This window comes from Fringilla coelebs (genome assembly GCF_963513975.1).
Source record: "Fringilla coelebs genome assembly, chromosome: 6".
Taxonomy (NCBI): domain Eukaryota; kingdom Metazoa; phylum Chordata; class Aves; order Passeriformes; family Fringillidae; genus Fringilla; species Fringilla coelebs.
The window spans coordinates 1,402,117-1,419,640 of record NC_140034.1 but is presented as its reverse complement, the minus strand read 5'-3'; the positions used below and the strand labels follow the sequence as shown (position 1 = coordinate 1,419,640).

The window sequence follows — 17,524 nt, the reverse complement described above, 5'->3', positions numbered from 1 at the left end:
GTGACTCTGAGATGGGTACAAGTCTCTTTTGCAGCCTGGCCATCAAAGAAGGAGTCAGGATCCTTTAGTTCTCAAGGTTGTTTATTATTTCTTATCTCTATCATTCTTTCTCTGACCTGCTGTAGATCTGTCCAGCAGATTGGGTTGAGCCATTCTGGCCGCCTCAGAGGCGGTGCTGTATTTTTATACTAAAAACTACGTGTACATCATTTACAATAACTTCCCAGTACTTATCACCTATGTTAGACACCTGTGTGAGCTTCTACTCTAAACCAATCCAAAAATGCTAGCATCACCCAGAAGATGGAGGCCAAGAAGAAGAGGAAGCAGAAGAAGGACAGGACACACACAGTTTCCTCCATCTTGCCTCCTGAATCCCAATTCTAAAAATCCCCAAAAATCTATTTTTCACCCCGTGAACAACTAACCATTATTCTACTTAGACTCTCTTGACTTGTAATTCTTCATATAAAGGTTGGTAATTTTTTCCAAGGGCTAAATCAAAGGCACAGGGGTCTTGGGCTCTGTGCCAAGGTCTCTGAGCCTCCTGGGCAGGGTCTCGAATCCTCCAGGGCAGCCAGAGGAATTTCCTGGGTTGGACACACGCTCTTGCCTTCTCTCTCTTTACCTCTCCCTCCCTCTCTCGGGCCTGCTCTGAGCTGTGGCTGGCAGCTCTTTGCAATAAACCACCCAGGCCCTGTGCGATAAACTACAACTTCCAAGACCCGGCTTCCGAGATCTCTGGTGTCCATCCGTCCCGACCGTCCTACCCGCCGTCCGTCGCTCCCGCACGGAAGCTCTGAATGGGAGCCCCTTTCCCAAGGCTGCAGCTGCGGCGTGAATGGGAGCGGGGTGGATTCCCTCGCATCAGTAGGGCCTTGTTCTGCCAGGGGAGGAGCTCCCAGGGGCTCTGCCGCTCTCTTTGTCCCCTCTCGGGATCTCTGCTGCTCACAGTGGCTCTGAGATGAGTACGAGCCTCTCTTCCCAGCCGGGCTGTCGAAGGAGGAGTCAGGATTCTTTAGTTCTCGTTCTCAAGGTTGTTTATTGTTTCTTTTCTCTGGCATTCCTTCTCTGACCCACCACAGGTCTGTCTGGCAGGTCGACTTGAGGCACGCTGACCACTTTGGGGTGGTGATAGCTTTTTATACTAAAAACTACGTGTACATTATTTACCGTAACTTCCCAATACCCATCACCTGTGTCAGACAGTGAGCTTCTACCTTAAACCAATCCAGAAGTGCCACCATCACAGAAGAAGATGGAAGGCAAGAAGAAGAAGGAGAAGGACAGGACATGCCCAGATTCCTCCATCTTGCCTCCTGAACACCCATTCTAAAAACCCCAAAATTTTACATTTTCACCCTGTGACAAACTAGTTATTATTCTACTTAAACTGTCTTGACTTGTAATTCTTCATATAGAATTGGGAATTGTTTCCAAGGGCTCAAATCCAAGGCACAGGTGTTTTTGACGTCATGCCAAGGTCTCCAAGCCCCCTGTCAGGGTCTCAAGTCCTCCAGGGCAGCCAGAGAAATTTCCTGGGTTCTGACAGTCCCCTGCCAAGCCAAGCCTGACTCCAAAATGTGGGATTGGCGCTGGTAAACCCCGACTTCCAAAGGGCAGGGGTGAGGCAGAGCCCTCAGGACAGGGAGGCATCCCTGTGGTGTGCAAATGGGATGTTTGGAAACTGTGCTTCAGAAAGTTTTGGGAGTGTTTCCCAGAGCTTGCTATTGTTTGATGATGATTTTTATTATTTCTAACGGAGTCCAAGGGAGGTTTTGACTGGGAATGTTGACTGACTGAGGCTCTGCTGGGTTGGAGGTTGTGGCTGGGAGAAGCTTTGCTGGCCAATGCTCCATGGCCCAGTGTTCCCCTCCTCAATCCTGGAAGTCACTTAGGACAGACCTCAGCTTGGGAAGAGGCTTTGAGAGTGATAACAGACCCCATTTAGTCCTGACTCCTTCTGGCAGGGATGGTTTTGTTGCATTTGGAATTCTTGGAATTTATGGGCTTTCATGCATGAACCTCTCCCATGTTCCCATGGCCGCCCCTGGATCCCTGGCAGTGCCCAAGGCCAAGTTGGACATTGGGGCACCCTGGGACAGTGGGAGGTGTCCCTGGCCATGGCAGGGGTAGCACTGGGCGGGATTTAAGGTCCTTCCAATCCAAACCATTCCAGGATTCTATGATTCCCTGACTGCAACTCCTTATTCTTTTCTCCTTAAGCAGAGAAATATCAATTTTAAGGCTCATTCGTGAATATTTGGAATATTGGGAATATTCCCTTCATAAGAGGAGTTTGACCCTTTATCTCCTCCACTGAGTCCTATTGGCTGAAAACCTCAACAACCTTCCTAAATTTCTTAATATTATTCAGATTAAATCCAGCTTGCCGTGTCTGTGGCTGCAGAAATCCAGGGATTTCTGTTTGCTTTTTTGGGATTGGAGCTGAAAGTGAAACTGGTGGTGTAAATAAAGGGAAACTGCCGTATCCAACCCTCATTTCCATGTACTTTCTGTCTGGAGTGCTGGGATGAAAGGGATGTGTCCCAGCTTTTTTTATCCCATCCCACTTTGTTCCTGAAGGATGGCAAAGGGCTCCCTTTCATCTGCAGGATTATGGAAATGGCCCCACCAGCTTGGGTTGACGTTGGTGCTTTTATCTTTTGCTTCAAGTTGTGAAGGATTATCCGTGGTTCCCTTGTTCCCTGTCTCGAGATTTGATGGGAAGTGGGAGCAAAGAGCAGCTCCTTGCTGGAATTGTTTAGAGAAATGATGAAACCCAGGAGGGAGGAAGGGAGAGGGAAATAGACGACAGCTGGGTGTTGGTGATGACCCCACAGGTTCTGGTTGTACCTAGATCCCTGTTTTTGACACCTTCTTCCAAAAATAAACCTCCTTATGCAGAAAACATGGCATAATTCCCAGTTTCCCAGCTGGAATTCCAAACCAGGGATCCATCATCTGCTGGAGGCATCAGCTGATGGAAGAAGAGCTCAGAGGTTGTGAGCAAAGAGACCCTGGCACAGATGGCAGAGCTGACTGGTTTGGGGTCTGGATTTTTAGCCATGAGCCCAATTCCTTTGGTTTTAAATTACCTGAACCAGGGATTCATGCTGGGAAGGATTTGAGGAGTCCAAAGATGGGAGGAACTGGAAGAGAGGGCTTGGATTGTGAATCTCTGTTCTCCTAAGGAGATTCTTTCTGGTGACCAAGGACTGGGCTGAGAGAGTGGCTGGAGCTGTGTCCAGGAGGGATAGGATGGACAGCAGGGAAAGGTTCCACTATTCCAGAAGGTTCTGGCACTGCCCAGGCTCCCCAGGGAATGGGCACGGCCCCGAGGCTGCCAGAGCTCCAGGAGCCTTTGGACAGCACTGCCAGGGATGGACAGGGTGGCATTGCTGGGGGGGTCTGGGCAGGGCCAGGAGCTGGATCCATAATCCTTGTGGGTCCTCCCCCACTCAGGATATTCCATGAATATCCTATTCCCTCTTCTCCCAGTGCCGGGACAGATACAAAGGAAGCTCTCCTCATTTTTTTTTGTGTTCCCATTTCCAAATGCAGACAAAGCAAATTCCTCCTGGGTGAAGCCCAAATGAAGCAAACTCTGATTTTATGGCTGATTCTTGTATTTGCCTCTAGTGCTTGGTTTGTATTCCTTTAATATTGAAATAAGATTCCCATCTAAGGCAGAACACCCGGGAATATCTCCCTGTAATAACAAGGATGGGGATGTGATTTTGGAATGTAACATTTTTATTGCCTTTCCCTTTTTATTACCACATTTGCTGGCATTCTTGGCCCAGATTGTCAATCCTTCACCTTCGTTCCTGGGGTTTTTTTTGGAATTGCTGCTTTTCCTGGCCTAGCAATGGATATTTATACATTGGTTCATCGTTTATGCAGCTTAAAGGATGCCTTGGAGCAAAGCCTGGATCCAGCAAGGGTGGATCCCTCTCCACAGGGGACATAGGATGTCATAGCTCAGAGTGTGATTTTGTATTATTCATATTTATATTTATATTTATATTTATATATTCTTCATATTTTATTTTAATCTATATTCTCCAATTAATTGCTGCCCTGTCCCTTTTTATTGCCCCTTATAGCATTTGCTTATATTGCATTATTGCATTATTATATTGCATATGCATTATTTGCATATATTGTCCCTTATAACATTTTCTCCTCTTCTATCACATGGAAATATTTCATGGAAAAGGAGAGACAAGAAAAGAGAATTAAATTTAGTCACTTCTCTCTGAGGTCAGCAGCATCTCCCCATCAACCTGTGCTGACTGCTCCCACTACACCTGGTCACAGGTGCAGCGTTTATGGGAATTTTATGGGAATTATGGGAATTAGGTGTGAGCTGAAGGCTGTACATCCCAAAAAGGGAAAACCGCCTCTGTCTGGAACAGTTCAGTCTCTCCATGTACAAAGAGATGATGTCCCAAGGGAGATACCTCTCTGCATTCCAACTCCAGGGATTTGTCCCACTTGGCAGCCAAGTTCCCAGGAGTTCACTGTGGAGAAGGTAGATGAGGAGGGATGGATGAGTGGCAGGATCTGACTTGAGGAGAACAGGCTTCCCATGCCAAACATGTTCTTGACTAATTCCTCTTTCCAAGGTTTCCAAACCAGTGTGCTGGCACCTGTCCCACACACAGGCATGTTCCATCCCAAATGTGGCTGCAGGGCTGTTCGTCCATCCATCCATCCATCCATCCATCCATCCATCCATCCATCCATCCATCCATCCATCCATCCATCCCTACCTGCCTCTGCATGCCCAGGGAATGTGGCTGCCCCTGGATCCCTGGCAGTGCCAAGGTCAGGTTGGACACTGGGGCTTGGAGCAGCCTGGGACAGTGGGAGGTGTCCCTGCCATGGCAGGGGTGGGATGGGATTTAATGTCCCTATCCACCCAAACCATTCCATGATTTTGTGATTCCATGGCTTTAACTCTCCCTGCTTTTCTGTATCTCCTCCTTTCCTTACTGGAACAACCAGTCAGAGCTGGAACAAGAAACCAGTGAGTGCCAGGACACAGGGAATGGCTTCCTGCTGCCAGAGGGCACTGATAGACGGGATATTGGGCATTCCTGGCTGGGAGGGTGGGCAGGCCCTGGCACAGGCTGCCCCTGGATCCCTGGCAGTGTCCAAGGCCAGGCTGGACAGGGCTTGTAGCAGCCTGGGACAGTGGGAGGTGTCCCTGCCATGGCAGGAGGTGGAATGGGATGATCTTTAAGATCCCTTCCATCCCAACCACTCCCTGATTCTGTGATCCCTGTTGTTCTGCAGCATCCCCTTCCATCAAGCTCCTCGTGGACGACCCCATCGTGGTGAACCCTGGAGAAGCCATCACCTTGGTGTGTGTGACCACCGGGGGGGAGCCGGCGCCCAGCCTGACCTGGGTGAGGTCTGTGGGGGTCCTGCCCAATAAGACTGTCCTGAATGGGGGCACCCTGACCATTCCTGCCATCACCTCCGAGGATTCCGGCACCTACAGCTGCATCGCCAACAACAATGTCGGCAATCCCGCAAAGAAGTCCACCAACATCATCGTGAGAGGTGAGTTCAGTTGGAAAACCATGGACTTTTCTCCTGGAAGATTATTCCAGTCCAGTGGGACAGCAACATTCAAGGTTCAATGTTTGGTGTTCTATGTTCAATGTTCAATGTCCAGCATTTAATGTTCAACATTCAATATTCACTATTCAATATTCAATGTTCATTGTTCACCATTCAACATTCAACGTTCAACATTCAAAATTCAATGTTCAATGTTCAACAGTCAATGTTCAGTGTTCAACACTCAATGTTCAATGTTCACTATTTAACATTCAACATTTGTTGTTCAAGATTCAGTGTTCAATATTCACTATTCAACATTCAACATTCATTGTTCAACATTCGATGTTCAATGCTCAGCATTAAATATCTAACATTCAATGTTCAGCGTTCAACGTTCAGTGTTCAACATTCAAAATTCCATGTTCATTGTTCAACATTCAAGGTTTAACGTTCAACATTCAAAATTCCGTGTTCATTATTCAACATTCAAGGTTTAACATTCGACATTCAATGCTCAATATTAAATATCTAATGTTCAATGTTCAACATTCAAAGTTTAACGTTCAATGTTCAACATTCAAAATTCCAATTTTCTTTGTTCAACATTCAAGGCTTAACGTTCAACATTCAACACTCAATGCTCAATATTAAATATCTAATGTTCCATGTTCAACATTCAAAATTCCAATGTCCATTGTTAAACATTCAAGGTTTAACGTTTAACATTCAACACTCAATGCCCAACATTAAATATCTAATGTTCAATGTTCAACATTCGGAGTTTAACGTTCAACATTCAATGTTCAACATTCAAAATTCCAAAGTTCATTGTTCAACATTCAAGGTTTCACATTCAACATTCGACATTCAATTCTCAACATTAAGTATCTAATGTTCAATGTTCAACAATCAATGTTCAACATTCAAAGTTTAACGTTCAACATTCAATGTTCAACATTCAAGGTTTAACATTCAACATTCAATGCTCAACATTAAATATCTAATGTTCAATGTTCAACATTCAACATTCAATGTTCAACATTCAAAATTCCAATGTTCATTGTTCAACATTCAAAGTTTAACGTTCAACATTCAATGTTCAACATTCAAGGTTTAATGTTCAACATTCAATGCTCAACATTAAATATCTAATGTTCAATGTTCAATATTCAAAATTCAGTGTTCAACATTCAACATTCAATGTTCAACAGTGGCGGTTTCCTCTGTTTCCAAATGGTCCTGGTTGAACTAAACCTTGAAGGTCTCTTTCAACCTTGATGATTCTCTCATTCCGGGATTTCTGATCATTTCTAATCAGTTATGGGATGAATTAGTGTTGGTTTCCAAGACTTCCAGAGTTCTTGTGCTGGGATCAAAGCCCTGAGGTGGTTTGGTGCCTTTTTGTGTTTGGGTGATGCAGCAGCTTTTCCATGCAAAGTGGAGAGAAATTGGTTTGTTCAGCTTGGAGGGGACTGAGAGGAGACTTTAATGTGGTCTTCAACATCCTCCTGAGGAGCAGCTCGTCCCTGTGACAGGGACACGAGCCAGGGCACAGCTGGAGCTGGGCCAGGGCAGCTCAGGCTGGAGCTCAGGGAAAGGCTCTTCCCCCAGAGGGTGCTGGCACTGCCCAGGCTGCCCAGGGAATGGGCACGGCCCCGAGGCTGCCAGAGCTCCAGGGGGGTTTGGGCAGCGCTGCCAGGGATGGACAGGGTGGGATTGCTGGGGGGGTCTGTGCAGGGAAGGATTTGGGCTCCATGATCTTTGTGGGATCCTTCCAATTCCATGGTTCCATGAAATGATCACCAAAGGCCTTGGATGCATCCCAAGCTCCTGGAGTTCTCATTGCCTCCTTCATCTCTTCCTTCCTCCTTATCTGAAACTGTTCCTGAAATTAAGGCTGGGAATGTCCTCCCTGGTGGGGAGCTTTAGATTGATCCCTGTGCTTTCATTCCAGGAAATATCAGGAAAAGTGTCTGAGGTGAAAATGAAAGAGGGGGGCATGCACAACAGCTGGAGGGAATCTTTCCCTGCTCATTTATTCCCTCTGGAAAACCCCTGGGATGCAGAGAGTTGGTTTGGATACAGAGCTGGATTGGCATCATCAGAGAGGATTCACCTCCCTGAACCAAACATTACATCTGAACCTCATTTTCCACTATTTAATCTGGGAATGGCAGTGAAACATAAACTCCAAGCTATAGGAACTTGAAAGAGTAACCTGGGATTAATCAGACTCAGGAAGAACTGATGGATAAAGAGCCAATGTGGGAATATTTCATGGGAGCCACAACCCCTGCTCACTTCTTACTGCCCAACATCTCCTGGTCTCCAGTGGAATGAGGAATTAGGAGCTATTTCTGTCCTGGGGGTCAGGGAGGGAGCATTGGATCAGCCTGGATTCGATCAGGAGATGGGCGTGGATTTATTTGGAATGTTCTTTTTGAATATGAGTTTCTGACATTTGGCTCTGAGGTTTTGTTGTCATTCCTCAGCTCAGGAATATTAATTTGCTGGGATTTACATAGGGAGGAGGTGAGGAAGGGGAATTGAGAGTGGAAGACAGCTCAGAATAAGGAAAAGGAGAGGAAGACCTTGGTGTGAAAAGAAACCTCAATGTTTTAATTGACCCAGCAGACAGCACCAGCCAGCTCTGAGGAAAAGCCATATCCCTAAATCCCTGTAGACACAAATTCCATGAGTCATGGCATCATAATAAAAATAATAATAATATTTCCTCCCATTTTTATTTATAGAAGATGATGCCTGGGAGCTGCTAGATATTGAATAAAGTCTCATTAAAACACGCCAGGTGTTTTTTTTTTTCTTTTTCCTCTCTTTTCTGTGGCCCTGTTAATGCTGAGAAGGGACCACAATGAGAAGAACACATTAAATAAATGAAGCTCAGCTCCTTCCCAGCCCCTGTTTTAATATTTCTCCCCTTATTATTCCTGTTAAATGGGAAAAACTCCTTTAGAAGGAAAAAAATCTCAGTTCCAGCCTTGGGTTTATCTTTGTTGCAAGTGATGCTGAGTTGAGGAGTGAAATATGAGAGAAAGGCAGAGTTTGGGTTGACTTTGTGTGTTTATTTCTCAGCATTTTGCCTCATTTCTCTCTCACTTCAGCTCATTTTGCTGTTGTGGGTCAGGATTTTCACACAGCAGCTGAGGAGAGAAGAGAATTTGCTGGAAATAGAAACTTCCATGCCAGGCAGGAGAAGCATTTGGTAAATGGAGTTCCCATCTTGTGCCAGGTGCACCCCGAATCCCAGGATTCAACAATAATCCCCCAGTCTGACCCAGAAATAAATCTTCCCTCAAAGCACCAGCAGGGCTCCAAGGAAATTTTTTCCCTTGAAATCTCTCTAAATTTCAGTGTCTTTACCTGAGTGTGCATTTGTTGTCTGTGCTTCATTCCATGAATGAAGCATCTCCATGATTTTTTTCTGGATGTTTTCCTATTTTTGTGGCTGCTGGCCACCCACACCTGACTTCAAAGGTGGAGAGGGACTTGGGACAAAGAAGGTGTGGATGTGTTGGAGGAGACCACAGAGCTGCTCCCAGGGTTGGAGTTCCTCTGCAGCCAGGCTGGGAGAGCTGGGAATGTTCACCTGGAGAGGAGAAGGCTCCAGGCAGAGCTCAGAGCCCCTGGCAGGGCCTGGAGGGGCTCCAGGAGAGCTGGAGAGGGACTGGGGACAAGGACAGAGGGACAGGAGCCAGGGAATGGCTCCCAGTGCCAGAGGGCAGGGATGGGTGGGAGATTGGGAACTGGGAATTCCTGGCTGGAGTGAACAGGACAAGAGGGAATGGCTTTAAACTGTAAGGAGGTAGATGGAATGGGATATTGGGAAGGAACTCCTGGCTGGGAAGGTGGGGAGGGGCTGGGATGGAATTCCCAGAGAACCTGGGATCCAGCTACCCCTGGAGCCCTGCAAGTGTCCAACAGACAGGTTGGACACTGGGGCTTGGAGCAGCCTGGGATAGTGGGAGGTGTCCCTGGCCATAGTAAGGATGGAAATAGGATGGGATTTAAAGTCCCTTCCACTCCAACCATTCCAGAATTCTCTGATTCCAAGGTGGCTCCTCCGTCCAGTAAAGGAGGAAAATTCTGGACAACATCCTTGAAGGACACCTGCACATCAGTCTGGGACACAGGGAGAGCCACAGAAATGTTTTCCAGCCCTTAAAGTCCAGAGGACTGGCAGGGCTGGGAAGGGTGGCAGGATGTGTGAAAATCATGGAACCACAGAACTGCTGAGGTTGGAAAAATCCTCCAAAACCATCGAGTCCAACCCTCCCCCAGCACTGCCAAGGCCACCACGTCCCCAAGTGCCACATCCACTGGTCTTTAAATCCCTGCAGGAGTGGGGACTCCATCCCGTTCCTGGACATCCTGTTCCACTGATTCCCTCCTGAGGGAATCCCATTCCCATTTTGATCAGATCCTTCCTTCTCTGCCATTGTAACAGCAGCACGTTTTTAATTCCATTTGTCTCTGCCTGGGTGACTTTCACCTTCTGGGAAGAGGAAACCTCATTCTTGGAGTTAATTTTTCCGAGGGGTGGGATTCCCTGTCAGTTGAAATAGAAAATAATGACTGTGCTCAACAGCAGCACAAAAGCTCTTTCTGGACAAAAAGCACTCCAGGGAAATCTCTTTTTAAGGCCAGGATTGCTGGAAGTACCTCTGGATTATCCCTTTAAAAACTGTGTGTGAACTGTAGGCGTGACTGCTAAAAAAAAAAAAATTAAGGAATAAAAGAAGGAGGAAGCTCAGATTGGGAAATTAATGAACTTTTGTTGCTTTATTAATTAAATAAAAATCCTGGGATTTTGTTCTCTACACCTGCCTTCCTTCTGCTTTCCTGTTCTTTATCCCAAAGCTCTTTTTAGGAATTTCCCTTGGGGTTTAGAGGAGTAAAGGATAAAATTAAGGCTGGTTGGACATCAGCACCTCTGGAATGTCCCCAGATTGCATCAACTGAAATGTCAGCAGGGCCCCCATGAGCTGCTGGGCACCAGAGCCTGGGAGAGGCTCTGGAATTTGATCCCAGAGGTGGAATTGGGGTTTGGTCACCCAGCAGGTCGCTCCTGGCAGGAGGGTGAGCCATGGCACACCTGGACTGGTGGTCACTGCCTGGAATCTTCTGGAATTCGTTGGGAATTCTGATATCCTAAAATGTTGGATTTTCCATGAAACTGGCACAAGGAGCTTTTTTCATTCTTTCCTTCCTCTCTATCCTGGGAAGGGCTCCCAAGAAACAGAATTGAATAAATTTTGGAATGTGGGTCTGGTACATATGGTCACTGCCTGGAATCATCTGGGGCTGGTTGGGAATGCTAAAATCCTAAAATGTTCCTTTTTTCCATGGAATTGGCAGAAGGGGCTTTTTTTTCCCCATCCCTTTTTTTTTTTTACTTTGTATTCTGGGAAAAGCTCCCAGCAAGTGGGAGAATGGAATAAATTTAGGGATGGGGGTCTGACACATGTGGTCATTGCATGGAATCATCTAGGGCTGGTTGGGAATGCTAAAATCCTAAAATGTTGGATTTTCCATGAAACTGGCACAAGGAGCTTTTTCACATCCTTTTTTTTCCCTCTCTGTATCCTGGGAAAAGCTCCCAGGAAGCAGAATGGAATAAATTTTGGGATGTGGGTCTGGCACATGTGGTCACTGCCTGGAATCATCTGGGGCTGGTTAGGAATGCTAAAATCCTAAAATGTTGGGTCTTCCACTATATTGGAGAAGAAGGGTTTTTTTTCCTGTCTTTTTTTTCCTTTCTGTATCCTGGGAAAAGCTCCCAGCATATGGGAGAATGGAATAAATTTTGGGATGTGGGTCCATGGTGGCCTTGGCAGTGCTGGGATAACACCTTGGCTCGATGGTCTCCAAGGGCTTTTCCAGCCGCAATAATTCTGATTTTCCATCTTTTTTCCTGGCTGGAGAATTCTGAAGGCCTTGGAGAATATCCTCAGGCATCTCCTCCATGGAGAGATGCCCTCTGGGATGGGATTTCAAAAGGTTTGAACCAAGCAAACCTGATCTCCTCATCCAGGGTCTTCCTACAGCCATAAATTCCCAGTGTGCTCCTTAAAAGTTTACAGCTCTGGGAATGAATATGGGAAAAAGTGGAGCTTTGGAGTGGAATAAATCCATTTATTTTTATTATCTGCCACAGGCTCAGGCCTGTGAGCTCTTCCCAGGCTGGAGGGTCGTGGATGAGTTCATAAAAAGCTCTCCAATAAAAACAGAGATGGTTTATTGATTCTTCTGCCCTTTCATTCGGACTTCCTGGAATTTTTGTGAGCAGGAATTTGATTTTGAAGGGAGTTTGCTGCTCTGGAGCACATCATGAGGAGCCTGTTGGGCACCTCGTGTCTGGAAGGATTTATCAGAAGGGATTTCAGGAGATGGGATTCATCTCATCCCTCTCCTTGTGTTTGGGTGGACACATTTTTCCCCATTTTGTCCTGGGGGTGCTGGGGACAGTGGCTGGACATGAGCCCAGGTGTGGCCAGGTGGGAAAGAGGCCAAAGGCACCTGAATTGGATCAGGAATTGTATGGGAGCAGGAGCAGAGAAGGAATGTCCTGATTGTCCCCTGTGCTGGAACTGCTGGGGCACCTCAAGGGCTGGGTCCAGTTCTGGACCCCTCTGCTCTGGAAGGACCTGGAGGGGCTGGAGAGTGTCCAGAGCAGGGAACAGAGCTGGGAAGGGGCTGGAGAATTCCTGAGGAGATGGGAAGGGGCTGGAGAATTCCTGAGGAGCTGGGCAGGGGCTCAGGCTGGAGCAAAGGAGGCTCAGGGGGCCCTTGTGGCTCTGCACAGCTCCTGGCAGGAGGGGACAGCCGGGGGGTCGGGCTGTGCTCCAGGGAACAGGGACAGGAGCAGAGGGAACGGCCCCAGGCTGGGCCAGGGCAGCTCAGGGTGGGCACAGCAGGAATTTCCCCATGGAAAGGGGGCTCAGGCACTGGCACTGCCCAGGGAGGGTTGCAGTGCCCAGCCCTGCAGGTGTCCCCTGGAGGTGGCACTCAGAGCTCTGGGCTGGGGACAAGGTGGGCACGGGGCACAGCTGGGACTCTGACCTTGGAGCTCTTTTCCAGCCTCAGGGATTCTGTGAGGTTTAGATTGGATATTTGGGAACATTTCTTCCCTGAAAGGGTTCCCCAGCCCTGGCACAGGTACAGGGTGGAGTCCCCATGCCTGGAGGGATTGAAATCCCTGTGGATGTGGCACCTGGGGACATGGGGCAGTGGTGGCCTTGGCAGGGCTGGGGAATGGCTGGATGAACCTTGAGGTGTTTTCCAACCTTCATGGTTCCATGATTCCATGAATATCTGTCCTCTGGAATCCCCATCCCTGGATGTGTCCAAGGAATTCCTGGAGGTGGCACTCAGGGCTCTGGGCTGGGGACAAGGTGGGCATGGGGCACAGCTGGGACTCTGATCTTGGACCTCTTTTCCATCCTCGATGATCCTGGGATTCCACTGGAGACAAGGATAAAGGTTATTCTTATTCTTGATTGGCAGAAGTTATCAATTACTAAAGCTGATAATTGTTTTGGCAGAGTTTGTGCTGTACTTTAAATATTGTTTTAGATCCTGGCTGACAACACATGACAAGATCAGGGGACTTTCACTAACATTTTCTTTTTGGCAGAGGAAAAGTTGAATTTTTCCAATTTTTTTCTGCCCTTGGCAGGGGAGGAAACCAGGAGGAGAAGGATGAGCTCACAGTGGTTTCTTCTGATGTTCCCAAGGTGCTTGCTGCCCTTGAAATGTGGTTTAAGACACTTTTCCTGCTGCATCAAGCAACAGGGATGGGGATTTTTAGATCTTTGCCCAGTCTGATAAATAATTTTGGGAATTTTTATAGGATCCTGATGTAGTTTTGAGGTATTTAAGAGTGGGAGGAAAAGTGTTGGAAGGAAATGCATCCCATATTGGAAGAAATCCAGGCTCTAGGGAAATCCTGAGCTCCAACAAAGCTTCTGAGCCACCCCAAAAGCAGGAACAGGGATGGTCCAGCATGGAAACCTTGGGAATGGGGAGTTTGTCTGGGACTGGGAGAAGGGCTGAGTTTCATGTACAAAGAGGGAAAATTTCCAATGGAACACTTTGGGGCAGGAAAACTGGGCAAGGCTTTTTTTTTGTTTGTTTTTGAGGAGAGCTCTGGCACAGGAATTAAACTCTTTAAAGACCCTGGAAAACACCCAGCTGCAACATTCCAAGGATTTAAAATTTGTTTGGCAAGTGCAGAGCCCACTGGGTGTTGTGGCACCTTCTCTGAAGGGTTTCATTTATTTCCCAGTCCTTGTCTGGATTGTGACTAGACTCCTGAATTCCCTTTTTTTTGTGAAATGGGGCAGCCCCAATCCACTGCTCCAGCCATGCAGCCGTGCCTTGGCAAGCTGGGATTTTGGAGCTTAGGAAATATTTTGGCTTTTTTCCCCTTTTTCTTTTGCTTGGGTTTTTACAAGTGACAAAATTCCAGCTGCTAAGTTGTCCCTGTTTATTCTTGGTCAAATTCCTGCAGTTTTTTGGAATTTCACCCTCACTTGAATGTGTTGGGATCTCATCCATGATCCATCATCTATATCCACTTTAAATCAGGGAGGAAATATCTTTCCATCAGGAAAAATGGAAGCGATTTCTGCCTCCAAACCCAGTGACACCACTGGCACAGCTCCTGGCTTTTCCTGTGAGCTGAGGGTGGGAGTTTGTGAAATTTCCATTCCTGGATGTCTTCACTCCTTGGAAAACCCGGTGTGAGCTGGAGATCGGAGAAGGAGCCTCCTGAGCTCAATCCCACCTGGATATTTCTTGGAATTACGGAGTGGTTTGGGCTGGAAGAGATCTTAGAGATCATCTATTCCCAGCCCCCAACGTCTTTCCTCCCGGTGCCGCCGATTTCCGTAGAATCTTTCCTTCTAAATGCCGTTAAAAGAGGAACCACGCTGAGTTTCTCCCCCTTTGATCTCTCCTTCATCTCTTTAACGGATCAGATTTGGAGCAAGTTGTAAACTGAAATTTTCATCATTCAAAGGAATCCAAACCTCCCCCTCCTTCAAAAGAGAGGCTCCGAAGGAGCCGGCAGCTAATTAAGCCGAGCACACGGAAAAACAGGAATAAAAACCCCTTTTCTTTGCAAAATTAGCAGCAGTTTCTAAAAGCAGAGACAAAACCTGAAGTCTCTCTGTGGGATTTGCATTTAAATTGGAAGTGGGAATGCATCTGGCCTTGGAAGTGCCAAATAATTACTTGATATTAAAAAGTTTGGAGATGCTTTAGGAGAAGACATTTGACATCTTAATTGTTCGGTGAGCTGCTGGAAGTTCAGGATTTTTAAAATCTTCCAGCTCAAACCGTGTTGACAGGAGCAGAACGAGCTGGTGCTGAAATGTTGGGAATGTGGAGCTTTTTTTAGCAGGAATTTGCTTCAAGGCTGTCTTGGGATGCAAAGGGAACACTGGGGAAGCAGCATTTTCTCAGTTATCTCAGAGTCTTTTCCTCATGGACTGGGAAGTGTTGGAAGAGGCTGCCCGGGGTGGGATGGGGTCACAATCCCTGGAATTGTGCCCAGAATGTGTGGATGAGGACAAGCGTTAGTGGTGACCACAGGGGTGGTGCTGGTTGGTTGTTGGGCTCAGTGATCTCAGAGGACTTCTCCAGCCTGACCAACTCCATGATTCTAAACGCCCAATTTAAGGAATTTGAATTTTGTCAGTGGTCCAACTTGGAGTGTCGTCCCTAAGAATTCAGACTGTCTATTTCATTACTCTTTTTTCTTTAAATATTTTTTTAATTTTTTATTTCCTTCCAACCCAGACTGGTCCTTATGACCAGAATTCCATCCAGGTCTGGGCTTCTCAGGACAAGGAAGGTGTGGATGTGTTGGAGGAGGCCACAGAGCTGCTCCACAGGCTGGGAATGTTCCCCTGGAGAGGAGAAGGCTCCAGGCAGAGCTCAGAGCCCCTGGCAGGGCCTGGAGGGGCTCCAGGAGAGCTGGAGAGGGACTGGGGACAAGGGATGGAGGGACAGGAGCCAGGGAATGGCTCCCAGTGCCAGAGGGCAGGGATGGGTGGGAGATTGGGAACTGGGAATTCCTGGCTGGGCTGGGATTGCCAGAGCAGCTGTGGCTGCCCCTGGATCCCTGGCAGTGCCCAAGGCCAGGCTGGACACTGGGACACCCTGGGACAGTGGGAGGTGTCCCTGCCATGGACACTGGGACACCCTGGGGCAGTGGGAGGTGTCCCTGCCATGGACACTGGGGCACCCTGGGACAGTGGGAGGTGTCCCTGCCATGGACACTGGGACACCCTGGGGCAGTGGGAGGTGTCCCTGCCATGGCAGAGATGGGATTGGATGGGATTTATGGACACTTCCAACCCAAATCATTCTGGAATTCTGTGCCACAGTTTGATTATGCTGAGCTGATACCCACAAACTCCATTATTTGGGGTGTGGATTTGCTCTTCTAGTCATAATTAAGTTTTACAATTAAACCAGAAATCTGTCATTTCCTCTCCATTATTTTCCTCTCCAATATTTTCCTGGTCCATGACAGCAAATGTGAATTTTTGGCAACCACAAATCTGAGTTTTTCCCATTTTTTATCCAGAGAACAATGCCAAAATGTATTTTCATGTAAAGAATGAAGTTTAATGACCGCACTGGGATAATCACCAGCGAAAAACATCTTTTGGACAGTTGTTAAAGTGTTTGGATAAGGGAATTTAAGGGAATCCTGGAGAATGTTAAAGACAGACCCAACTTTATTGCCCACAGCCAAAATAAACAAAAATTTGGTGTCTCTTCAGAGCTTGGGATAAAAACTTGGATTTTCCTTCTCTTGATTTGATAGCAGTGGACAAATTACTGCCAAGACAGCAGGGAAGGATTTCTGTGGGTTTTTATTCAGTGGCAATGAGGGTTTTGGGCAGCAAATGGATCCATTTAGGCTGGAATTCCACATAAAAATAAATATGGACTTCAGAGCTCTTCCCATGTGGGGTACTGGAGGAGATTTTGTTCTTCCATCCATTATCACATCATTCCAGGATGGTTTGGCCAGGCTGGATGGGGTGCTTGGAGCAACCTGGGATAGTGGAAGATGTCCCTGTTCATGGGGTTGGGACTGGACAATCCCTAAATTCATTTCCAACCCAATCCATCCTGGAATTCTGGGATCTTTGGCCATTTCCCTGCTGTGTCTCTGTAGTCCGTTGTCCTTTAAAAATAAGTGAGGAATCTTTCCCAGGATCACAAACTCTTTTTCCCACATGTGAGAAGGAAACAGGAAGAGATCAGGAGCACCTGGAAAGGTTTCCTGGCTTCTCTGACTCAGCCCACAGTGAGATCCAGGAGACCACAGAATTCCTAGTGATTTTGGAGGATCCTGGAAGTGAGGTGTGGCTGGGCATGAAATTATTGGAATACGGGAAATTTCCCAGTCTGGGTGCTCAGGAAAAGAGCCAGGCTGGATTCTGATCTCTCCAAACCTCCCACATCTGCTCCAAGACCATGCAGGGCTCCACATCTGCTTGGGTGAAATTCTCCTCCTGTTCACTGTGTGACAAAAAGTGAAGGCAAACAACCAAAATGACTCCAAACCTCCTCTGGGGAGGGCACAGAAGGTGCCTCAAGGGGCCTCTGGCTGCTCCAAGATGGTTAAAGCCAGAAATTTGGAGTTTTGCTGCTCCATGGCCCTGTTGCCACACATTAAACACGGATAGAACCAATAGCAATCACAAATCTGAGCATTCCCCAAGTCCTGCATCCACTTGGGAAGCAGCCAGGGGTCCGTAATTCTCATTCCAAAGCCTAAAATTTGTGCAGAAAATGGTGCAGAACTTGATGCATTTAGTGGTGCTCTTTGAGCCATTGGAAATTGGTGAGGCAGGAACATTCTGAGGCATTAAAGGAAAATTTGGGGTTGATCAGGGAGGGGGTG

The 17,524-nt window shown here is 47.2% G+C and overlaps 1 protein-coding gene across 2 annotated transcripts in view; it reads left to right on the top strand.

Moving 5' to 3' along the window:
* The window catches only part of MDGA2 (MAM domain containing glycosylphosphatidylinositol anchor 2), a gene marked incomplete at both ends in the record, with an annotated part of 211,291 nt that overhangs the window by 112,552 nt on the left and 81,215 nt on the right, over positions 1-17,524 (top strand). For both annotated transcript variants that reach the window (XM_084207384.1, XM_084207383.1), the window contains one exon: positions 5,305-5,574. In XM_084207384.1, coding sequence (XP_084063510.1) covers positions 5,305-5,574 — 270 coding nt within the window. The remainder of the gene's footprint in view (positions 1-5,304; positions 5,575-17,524) is intronic.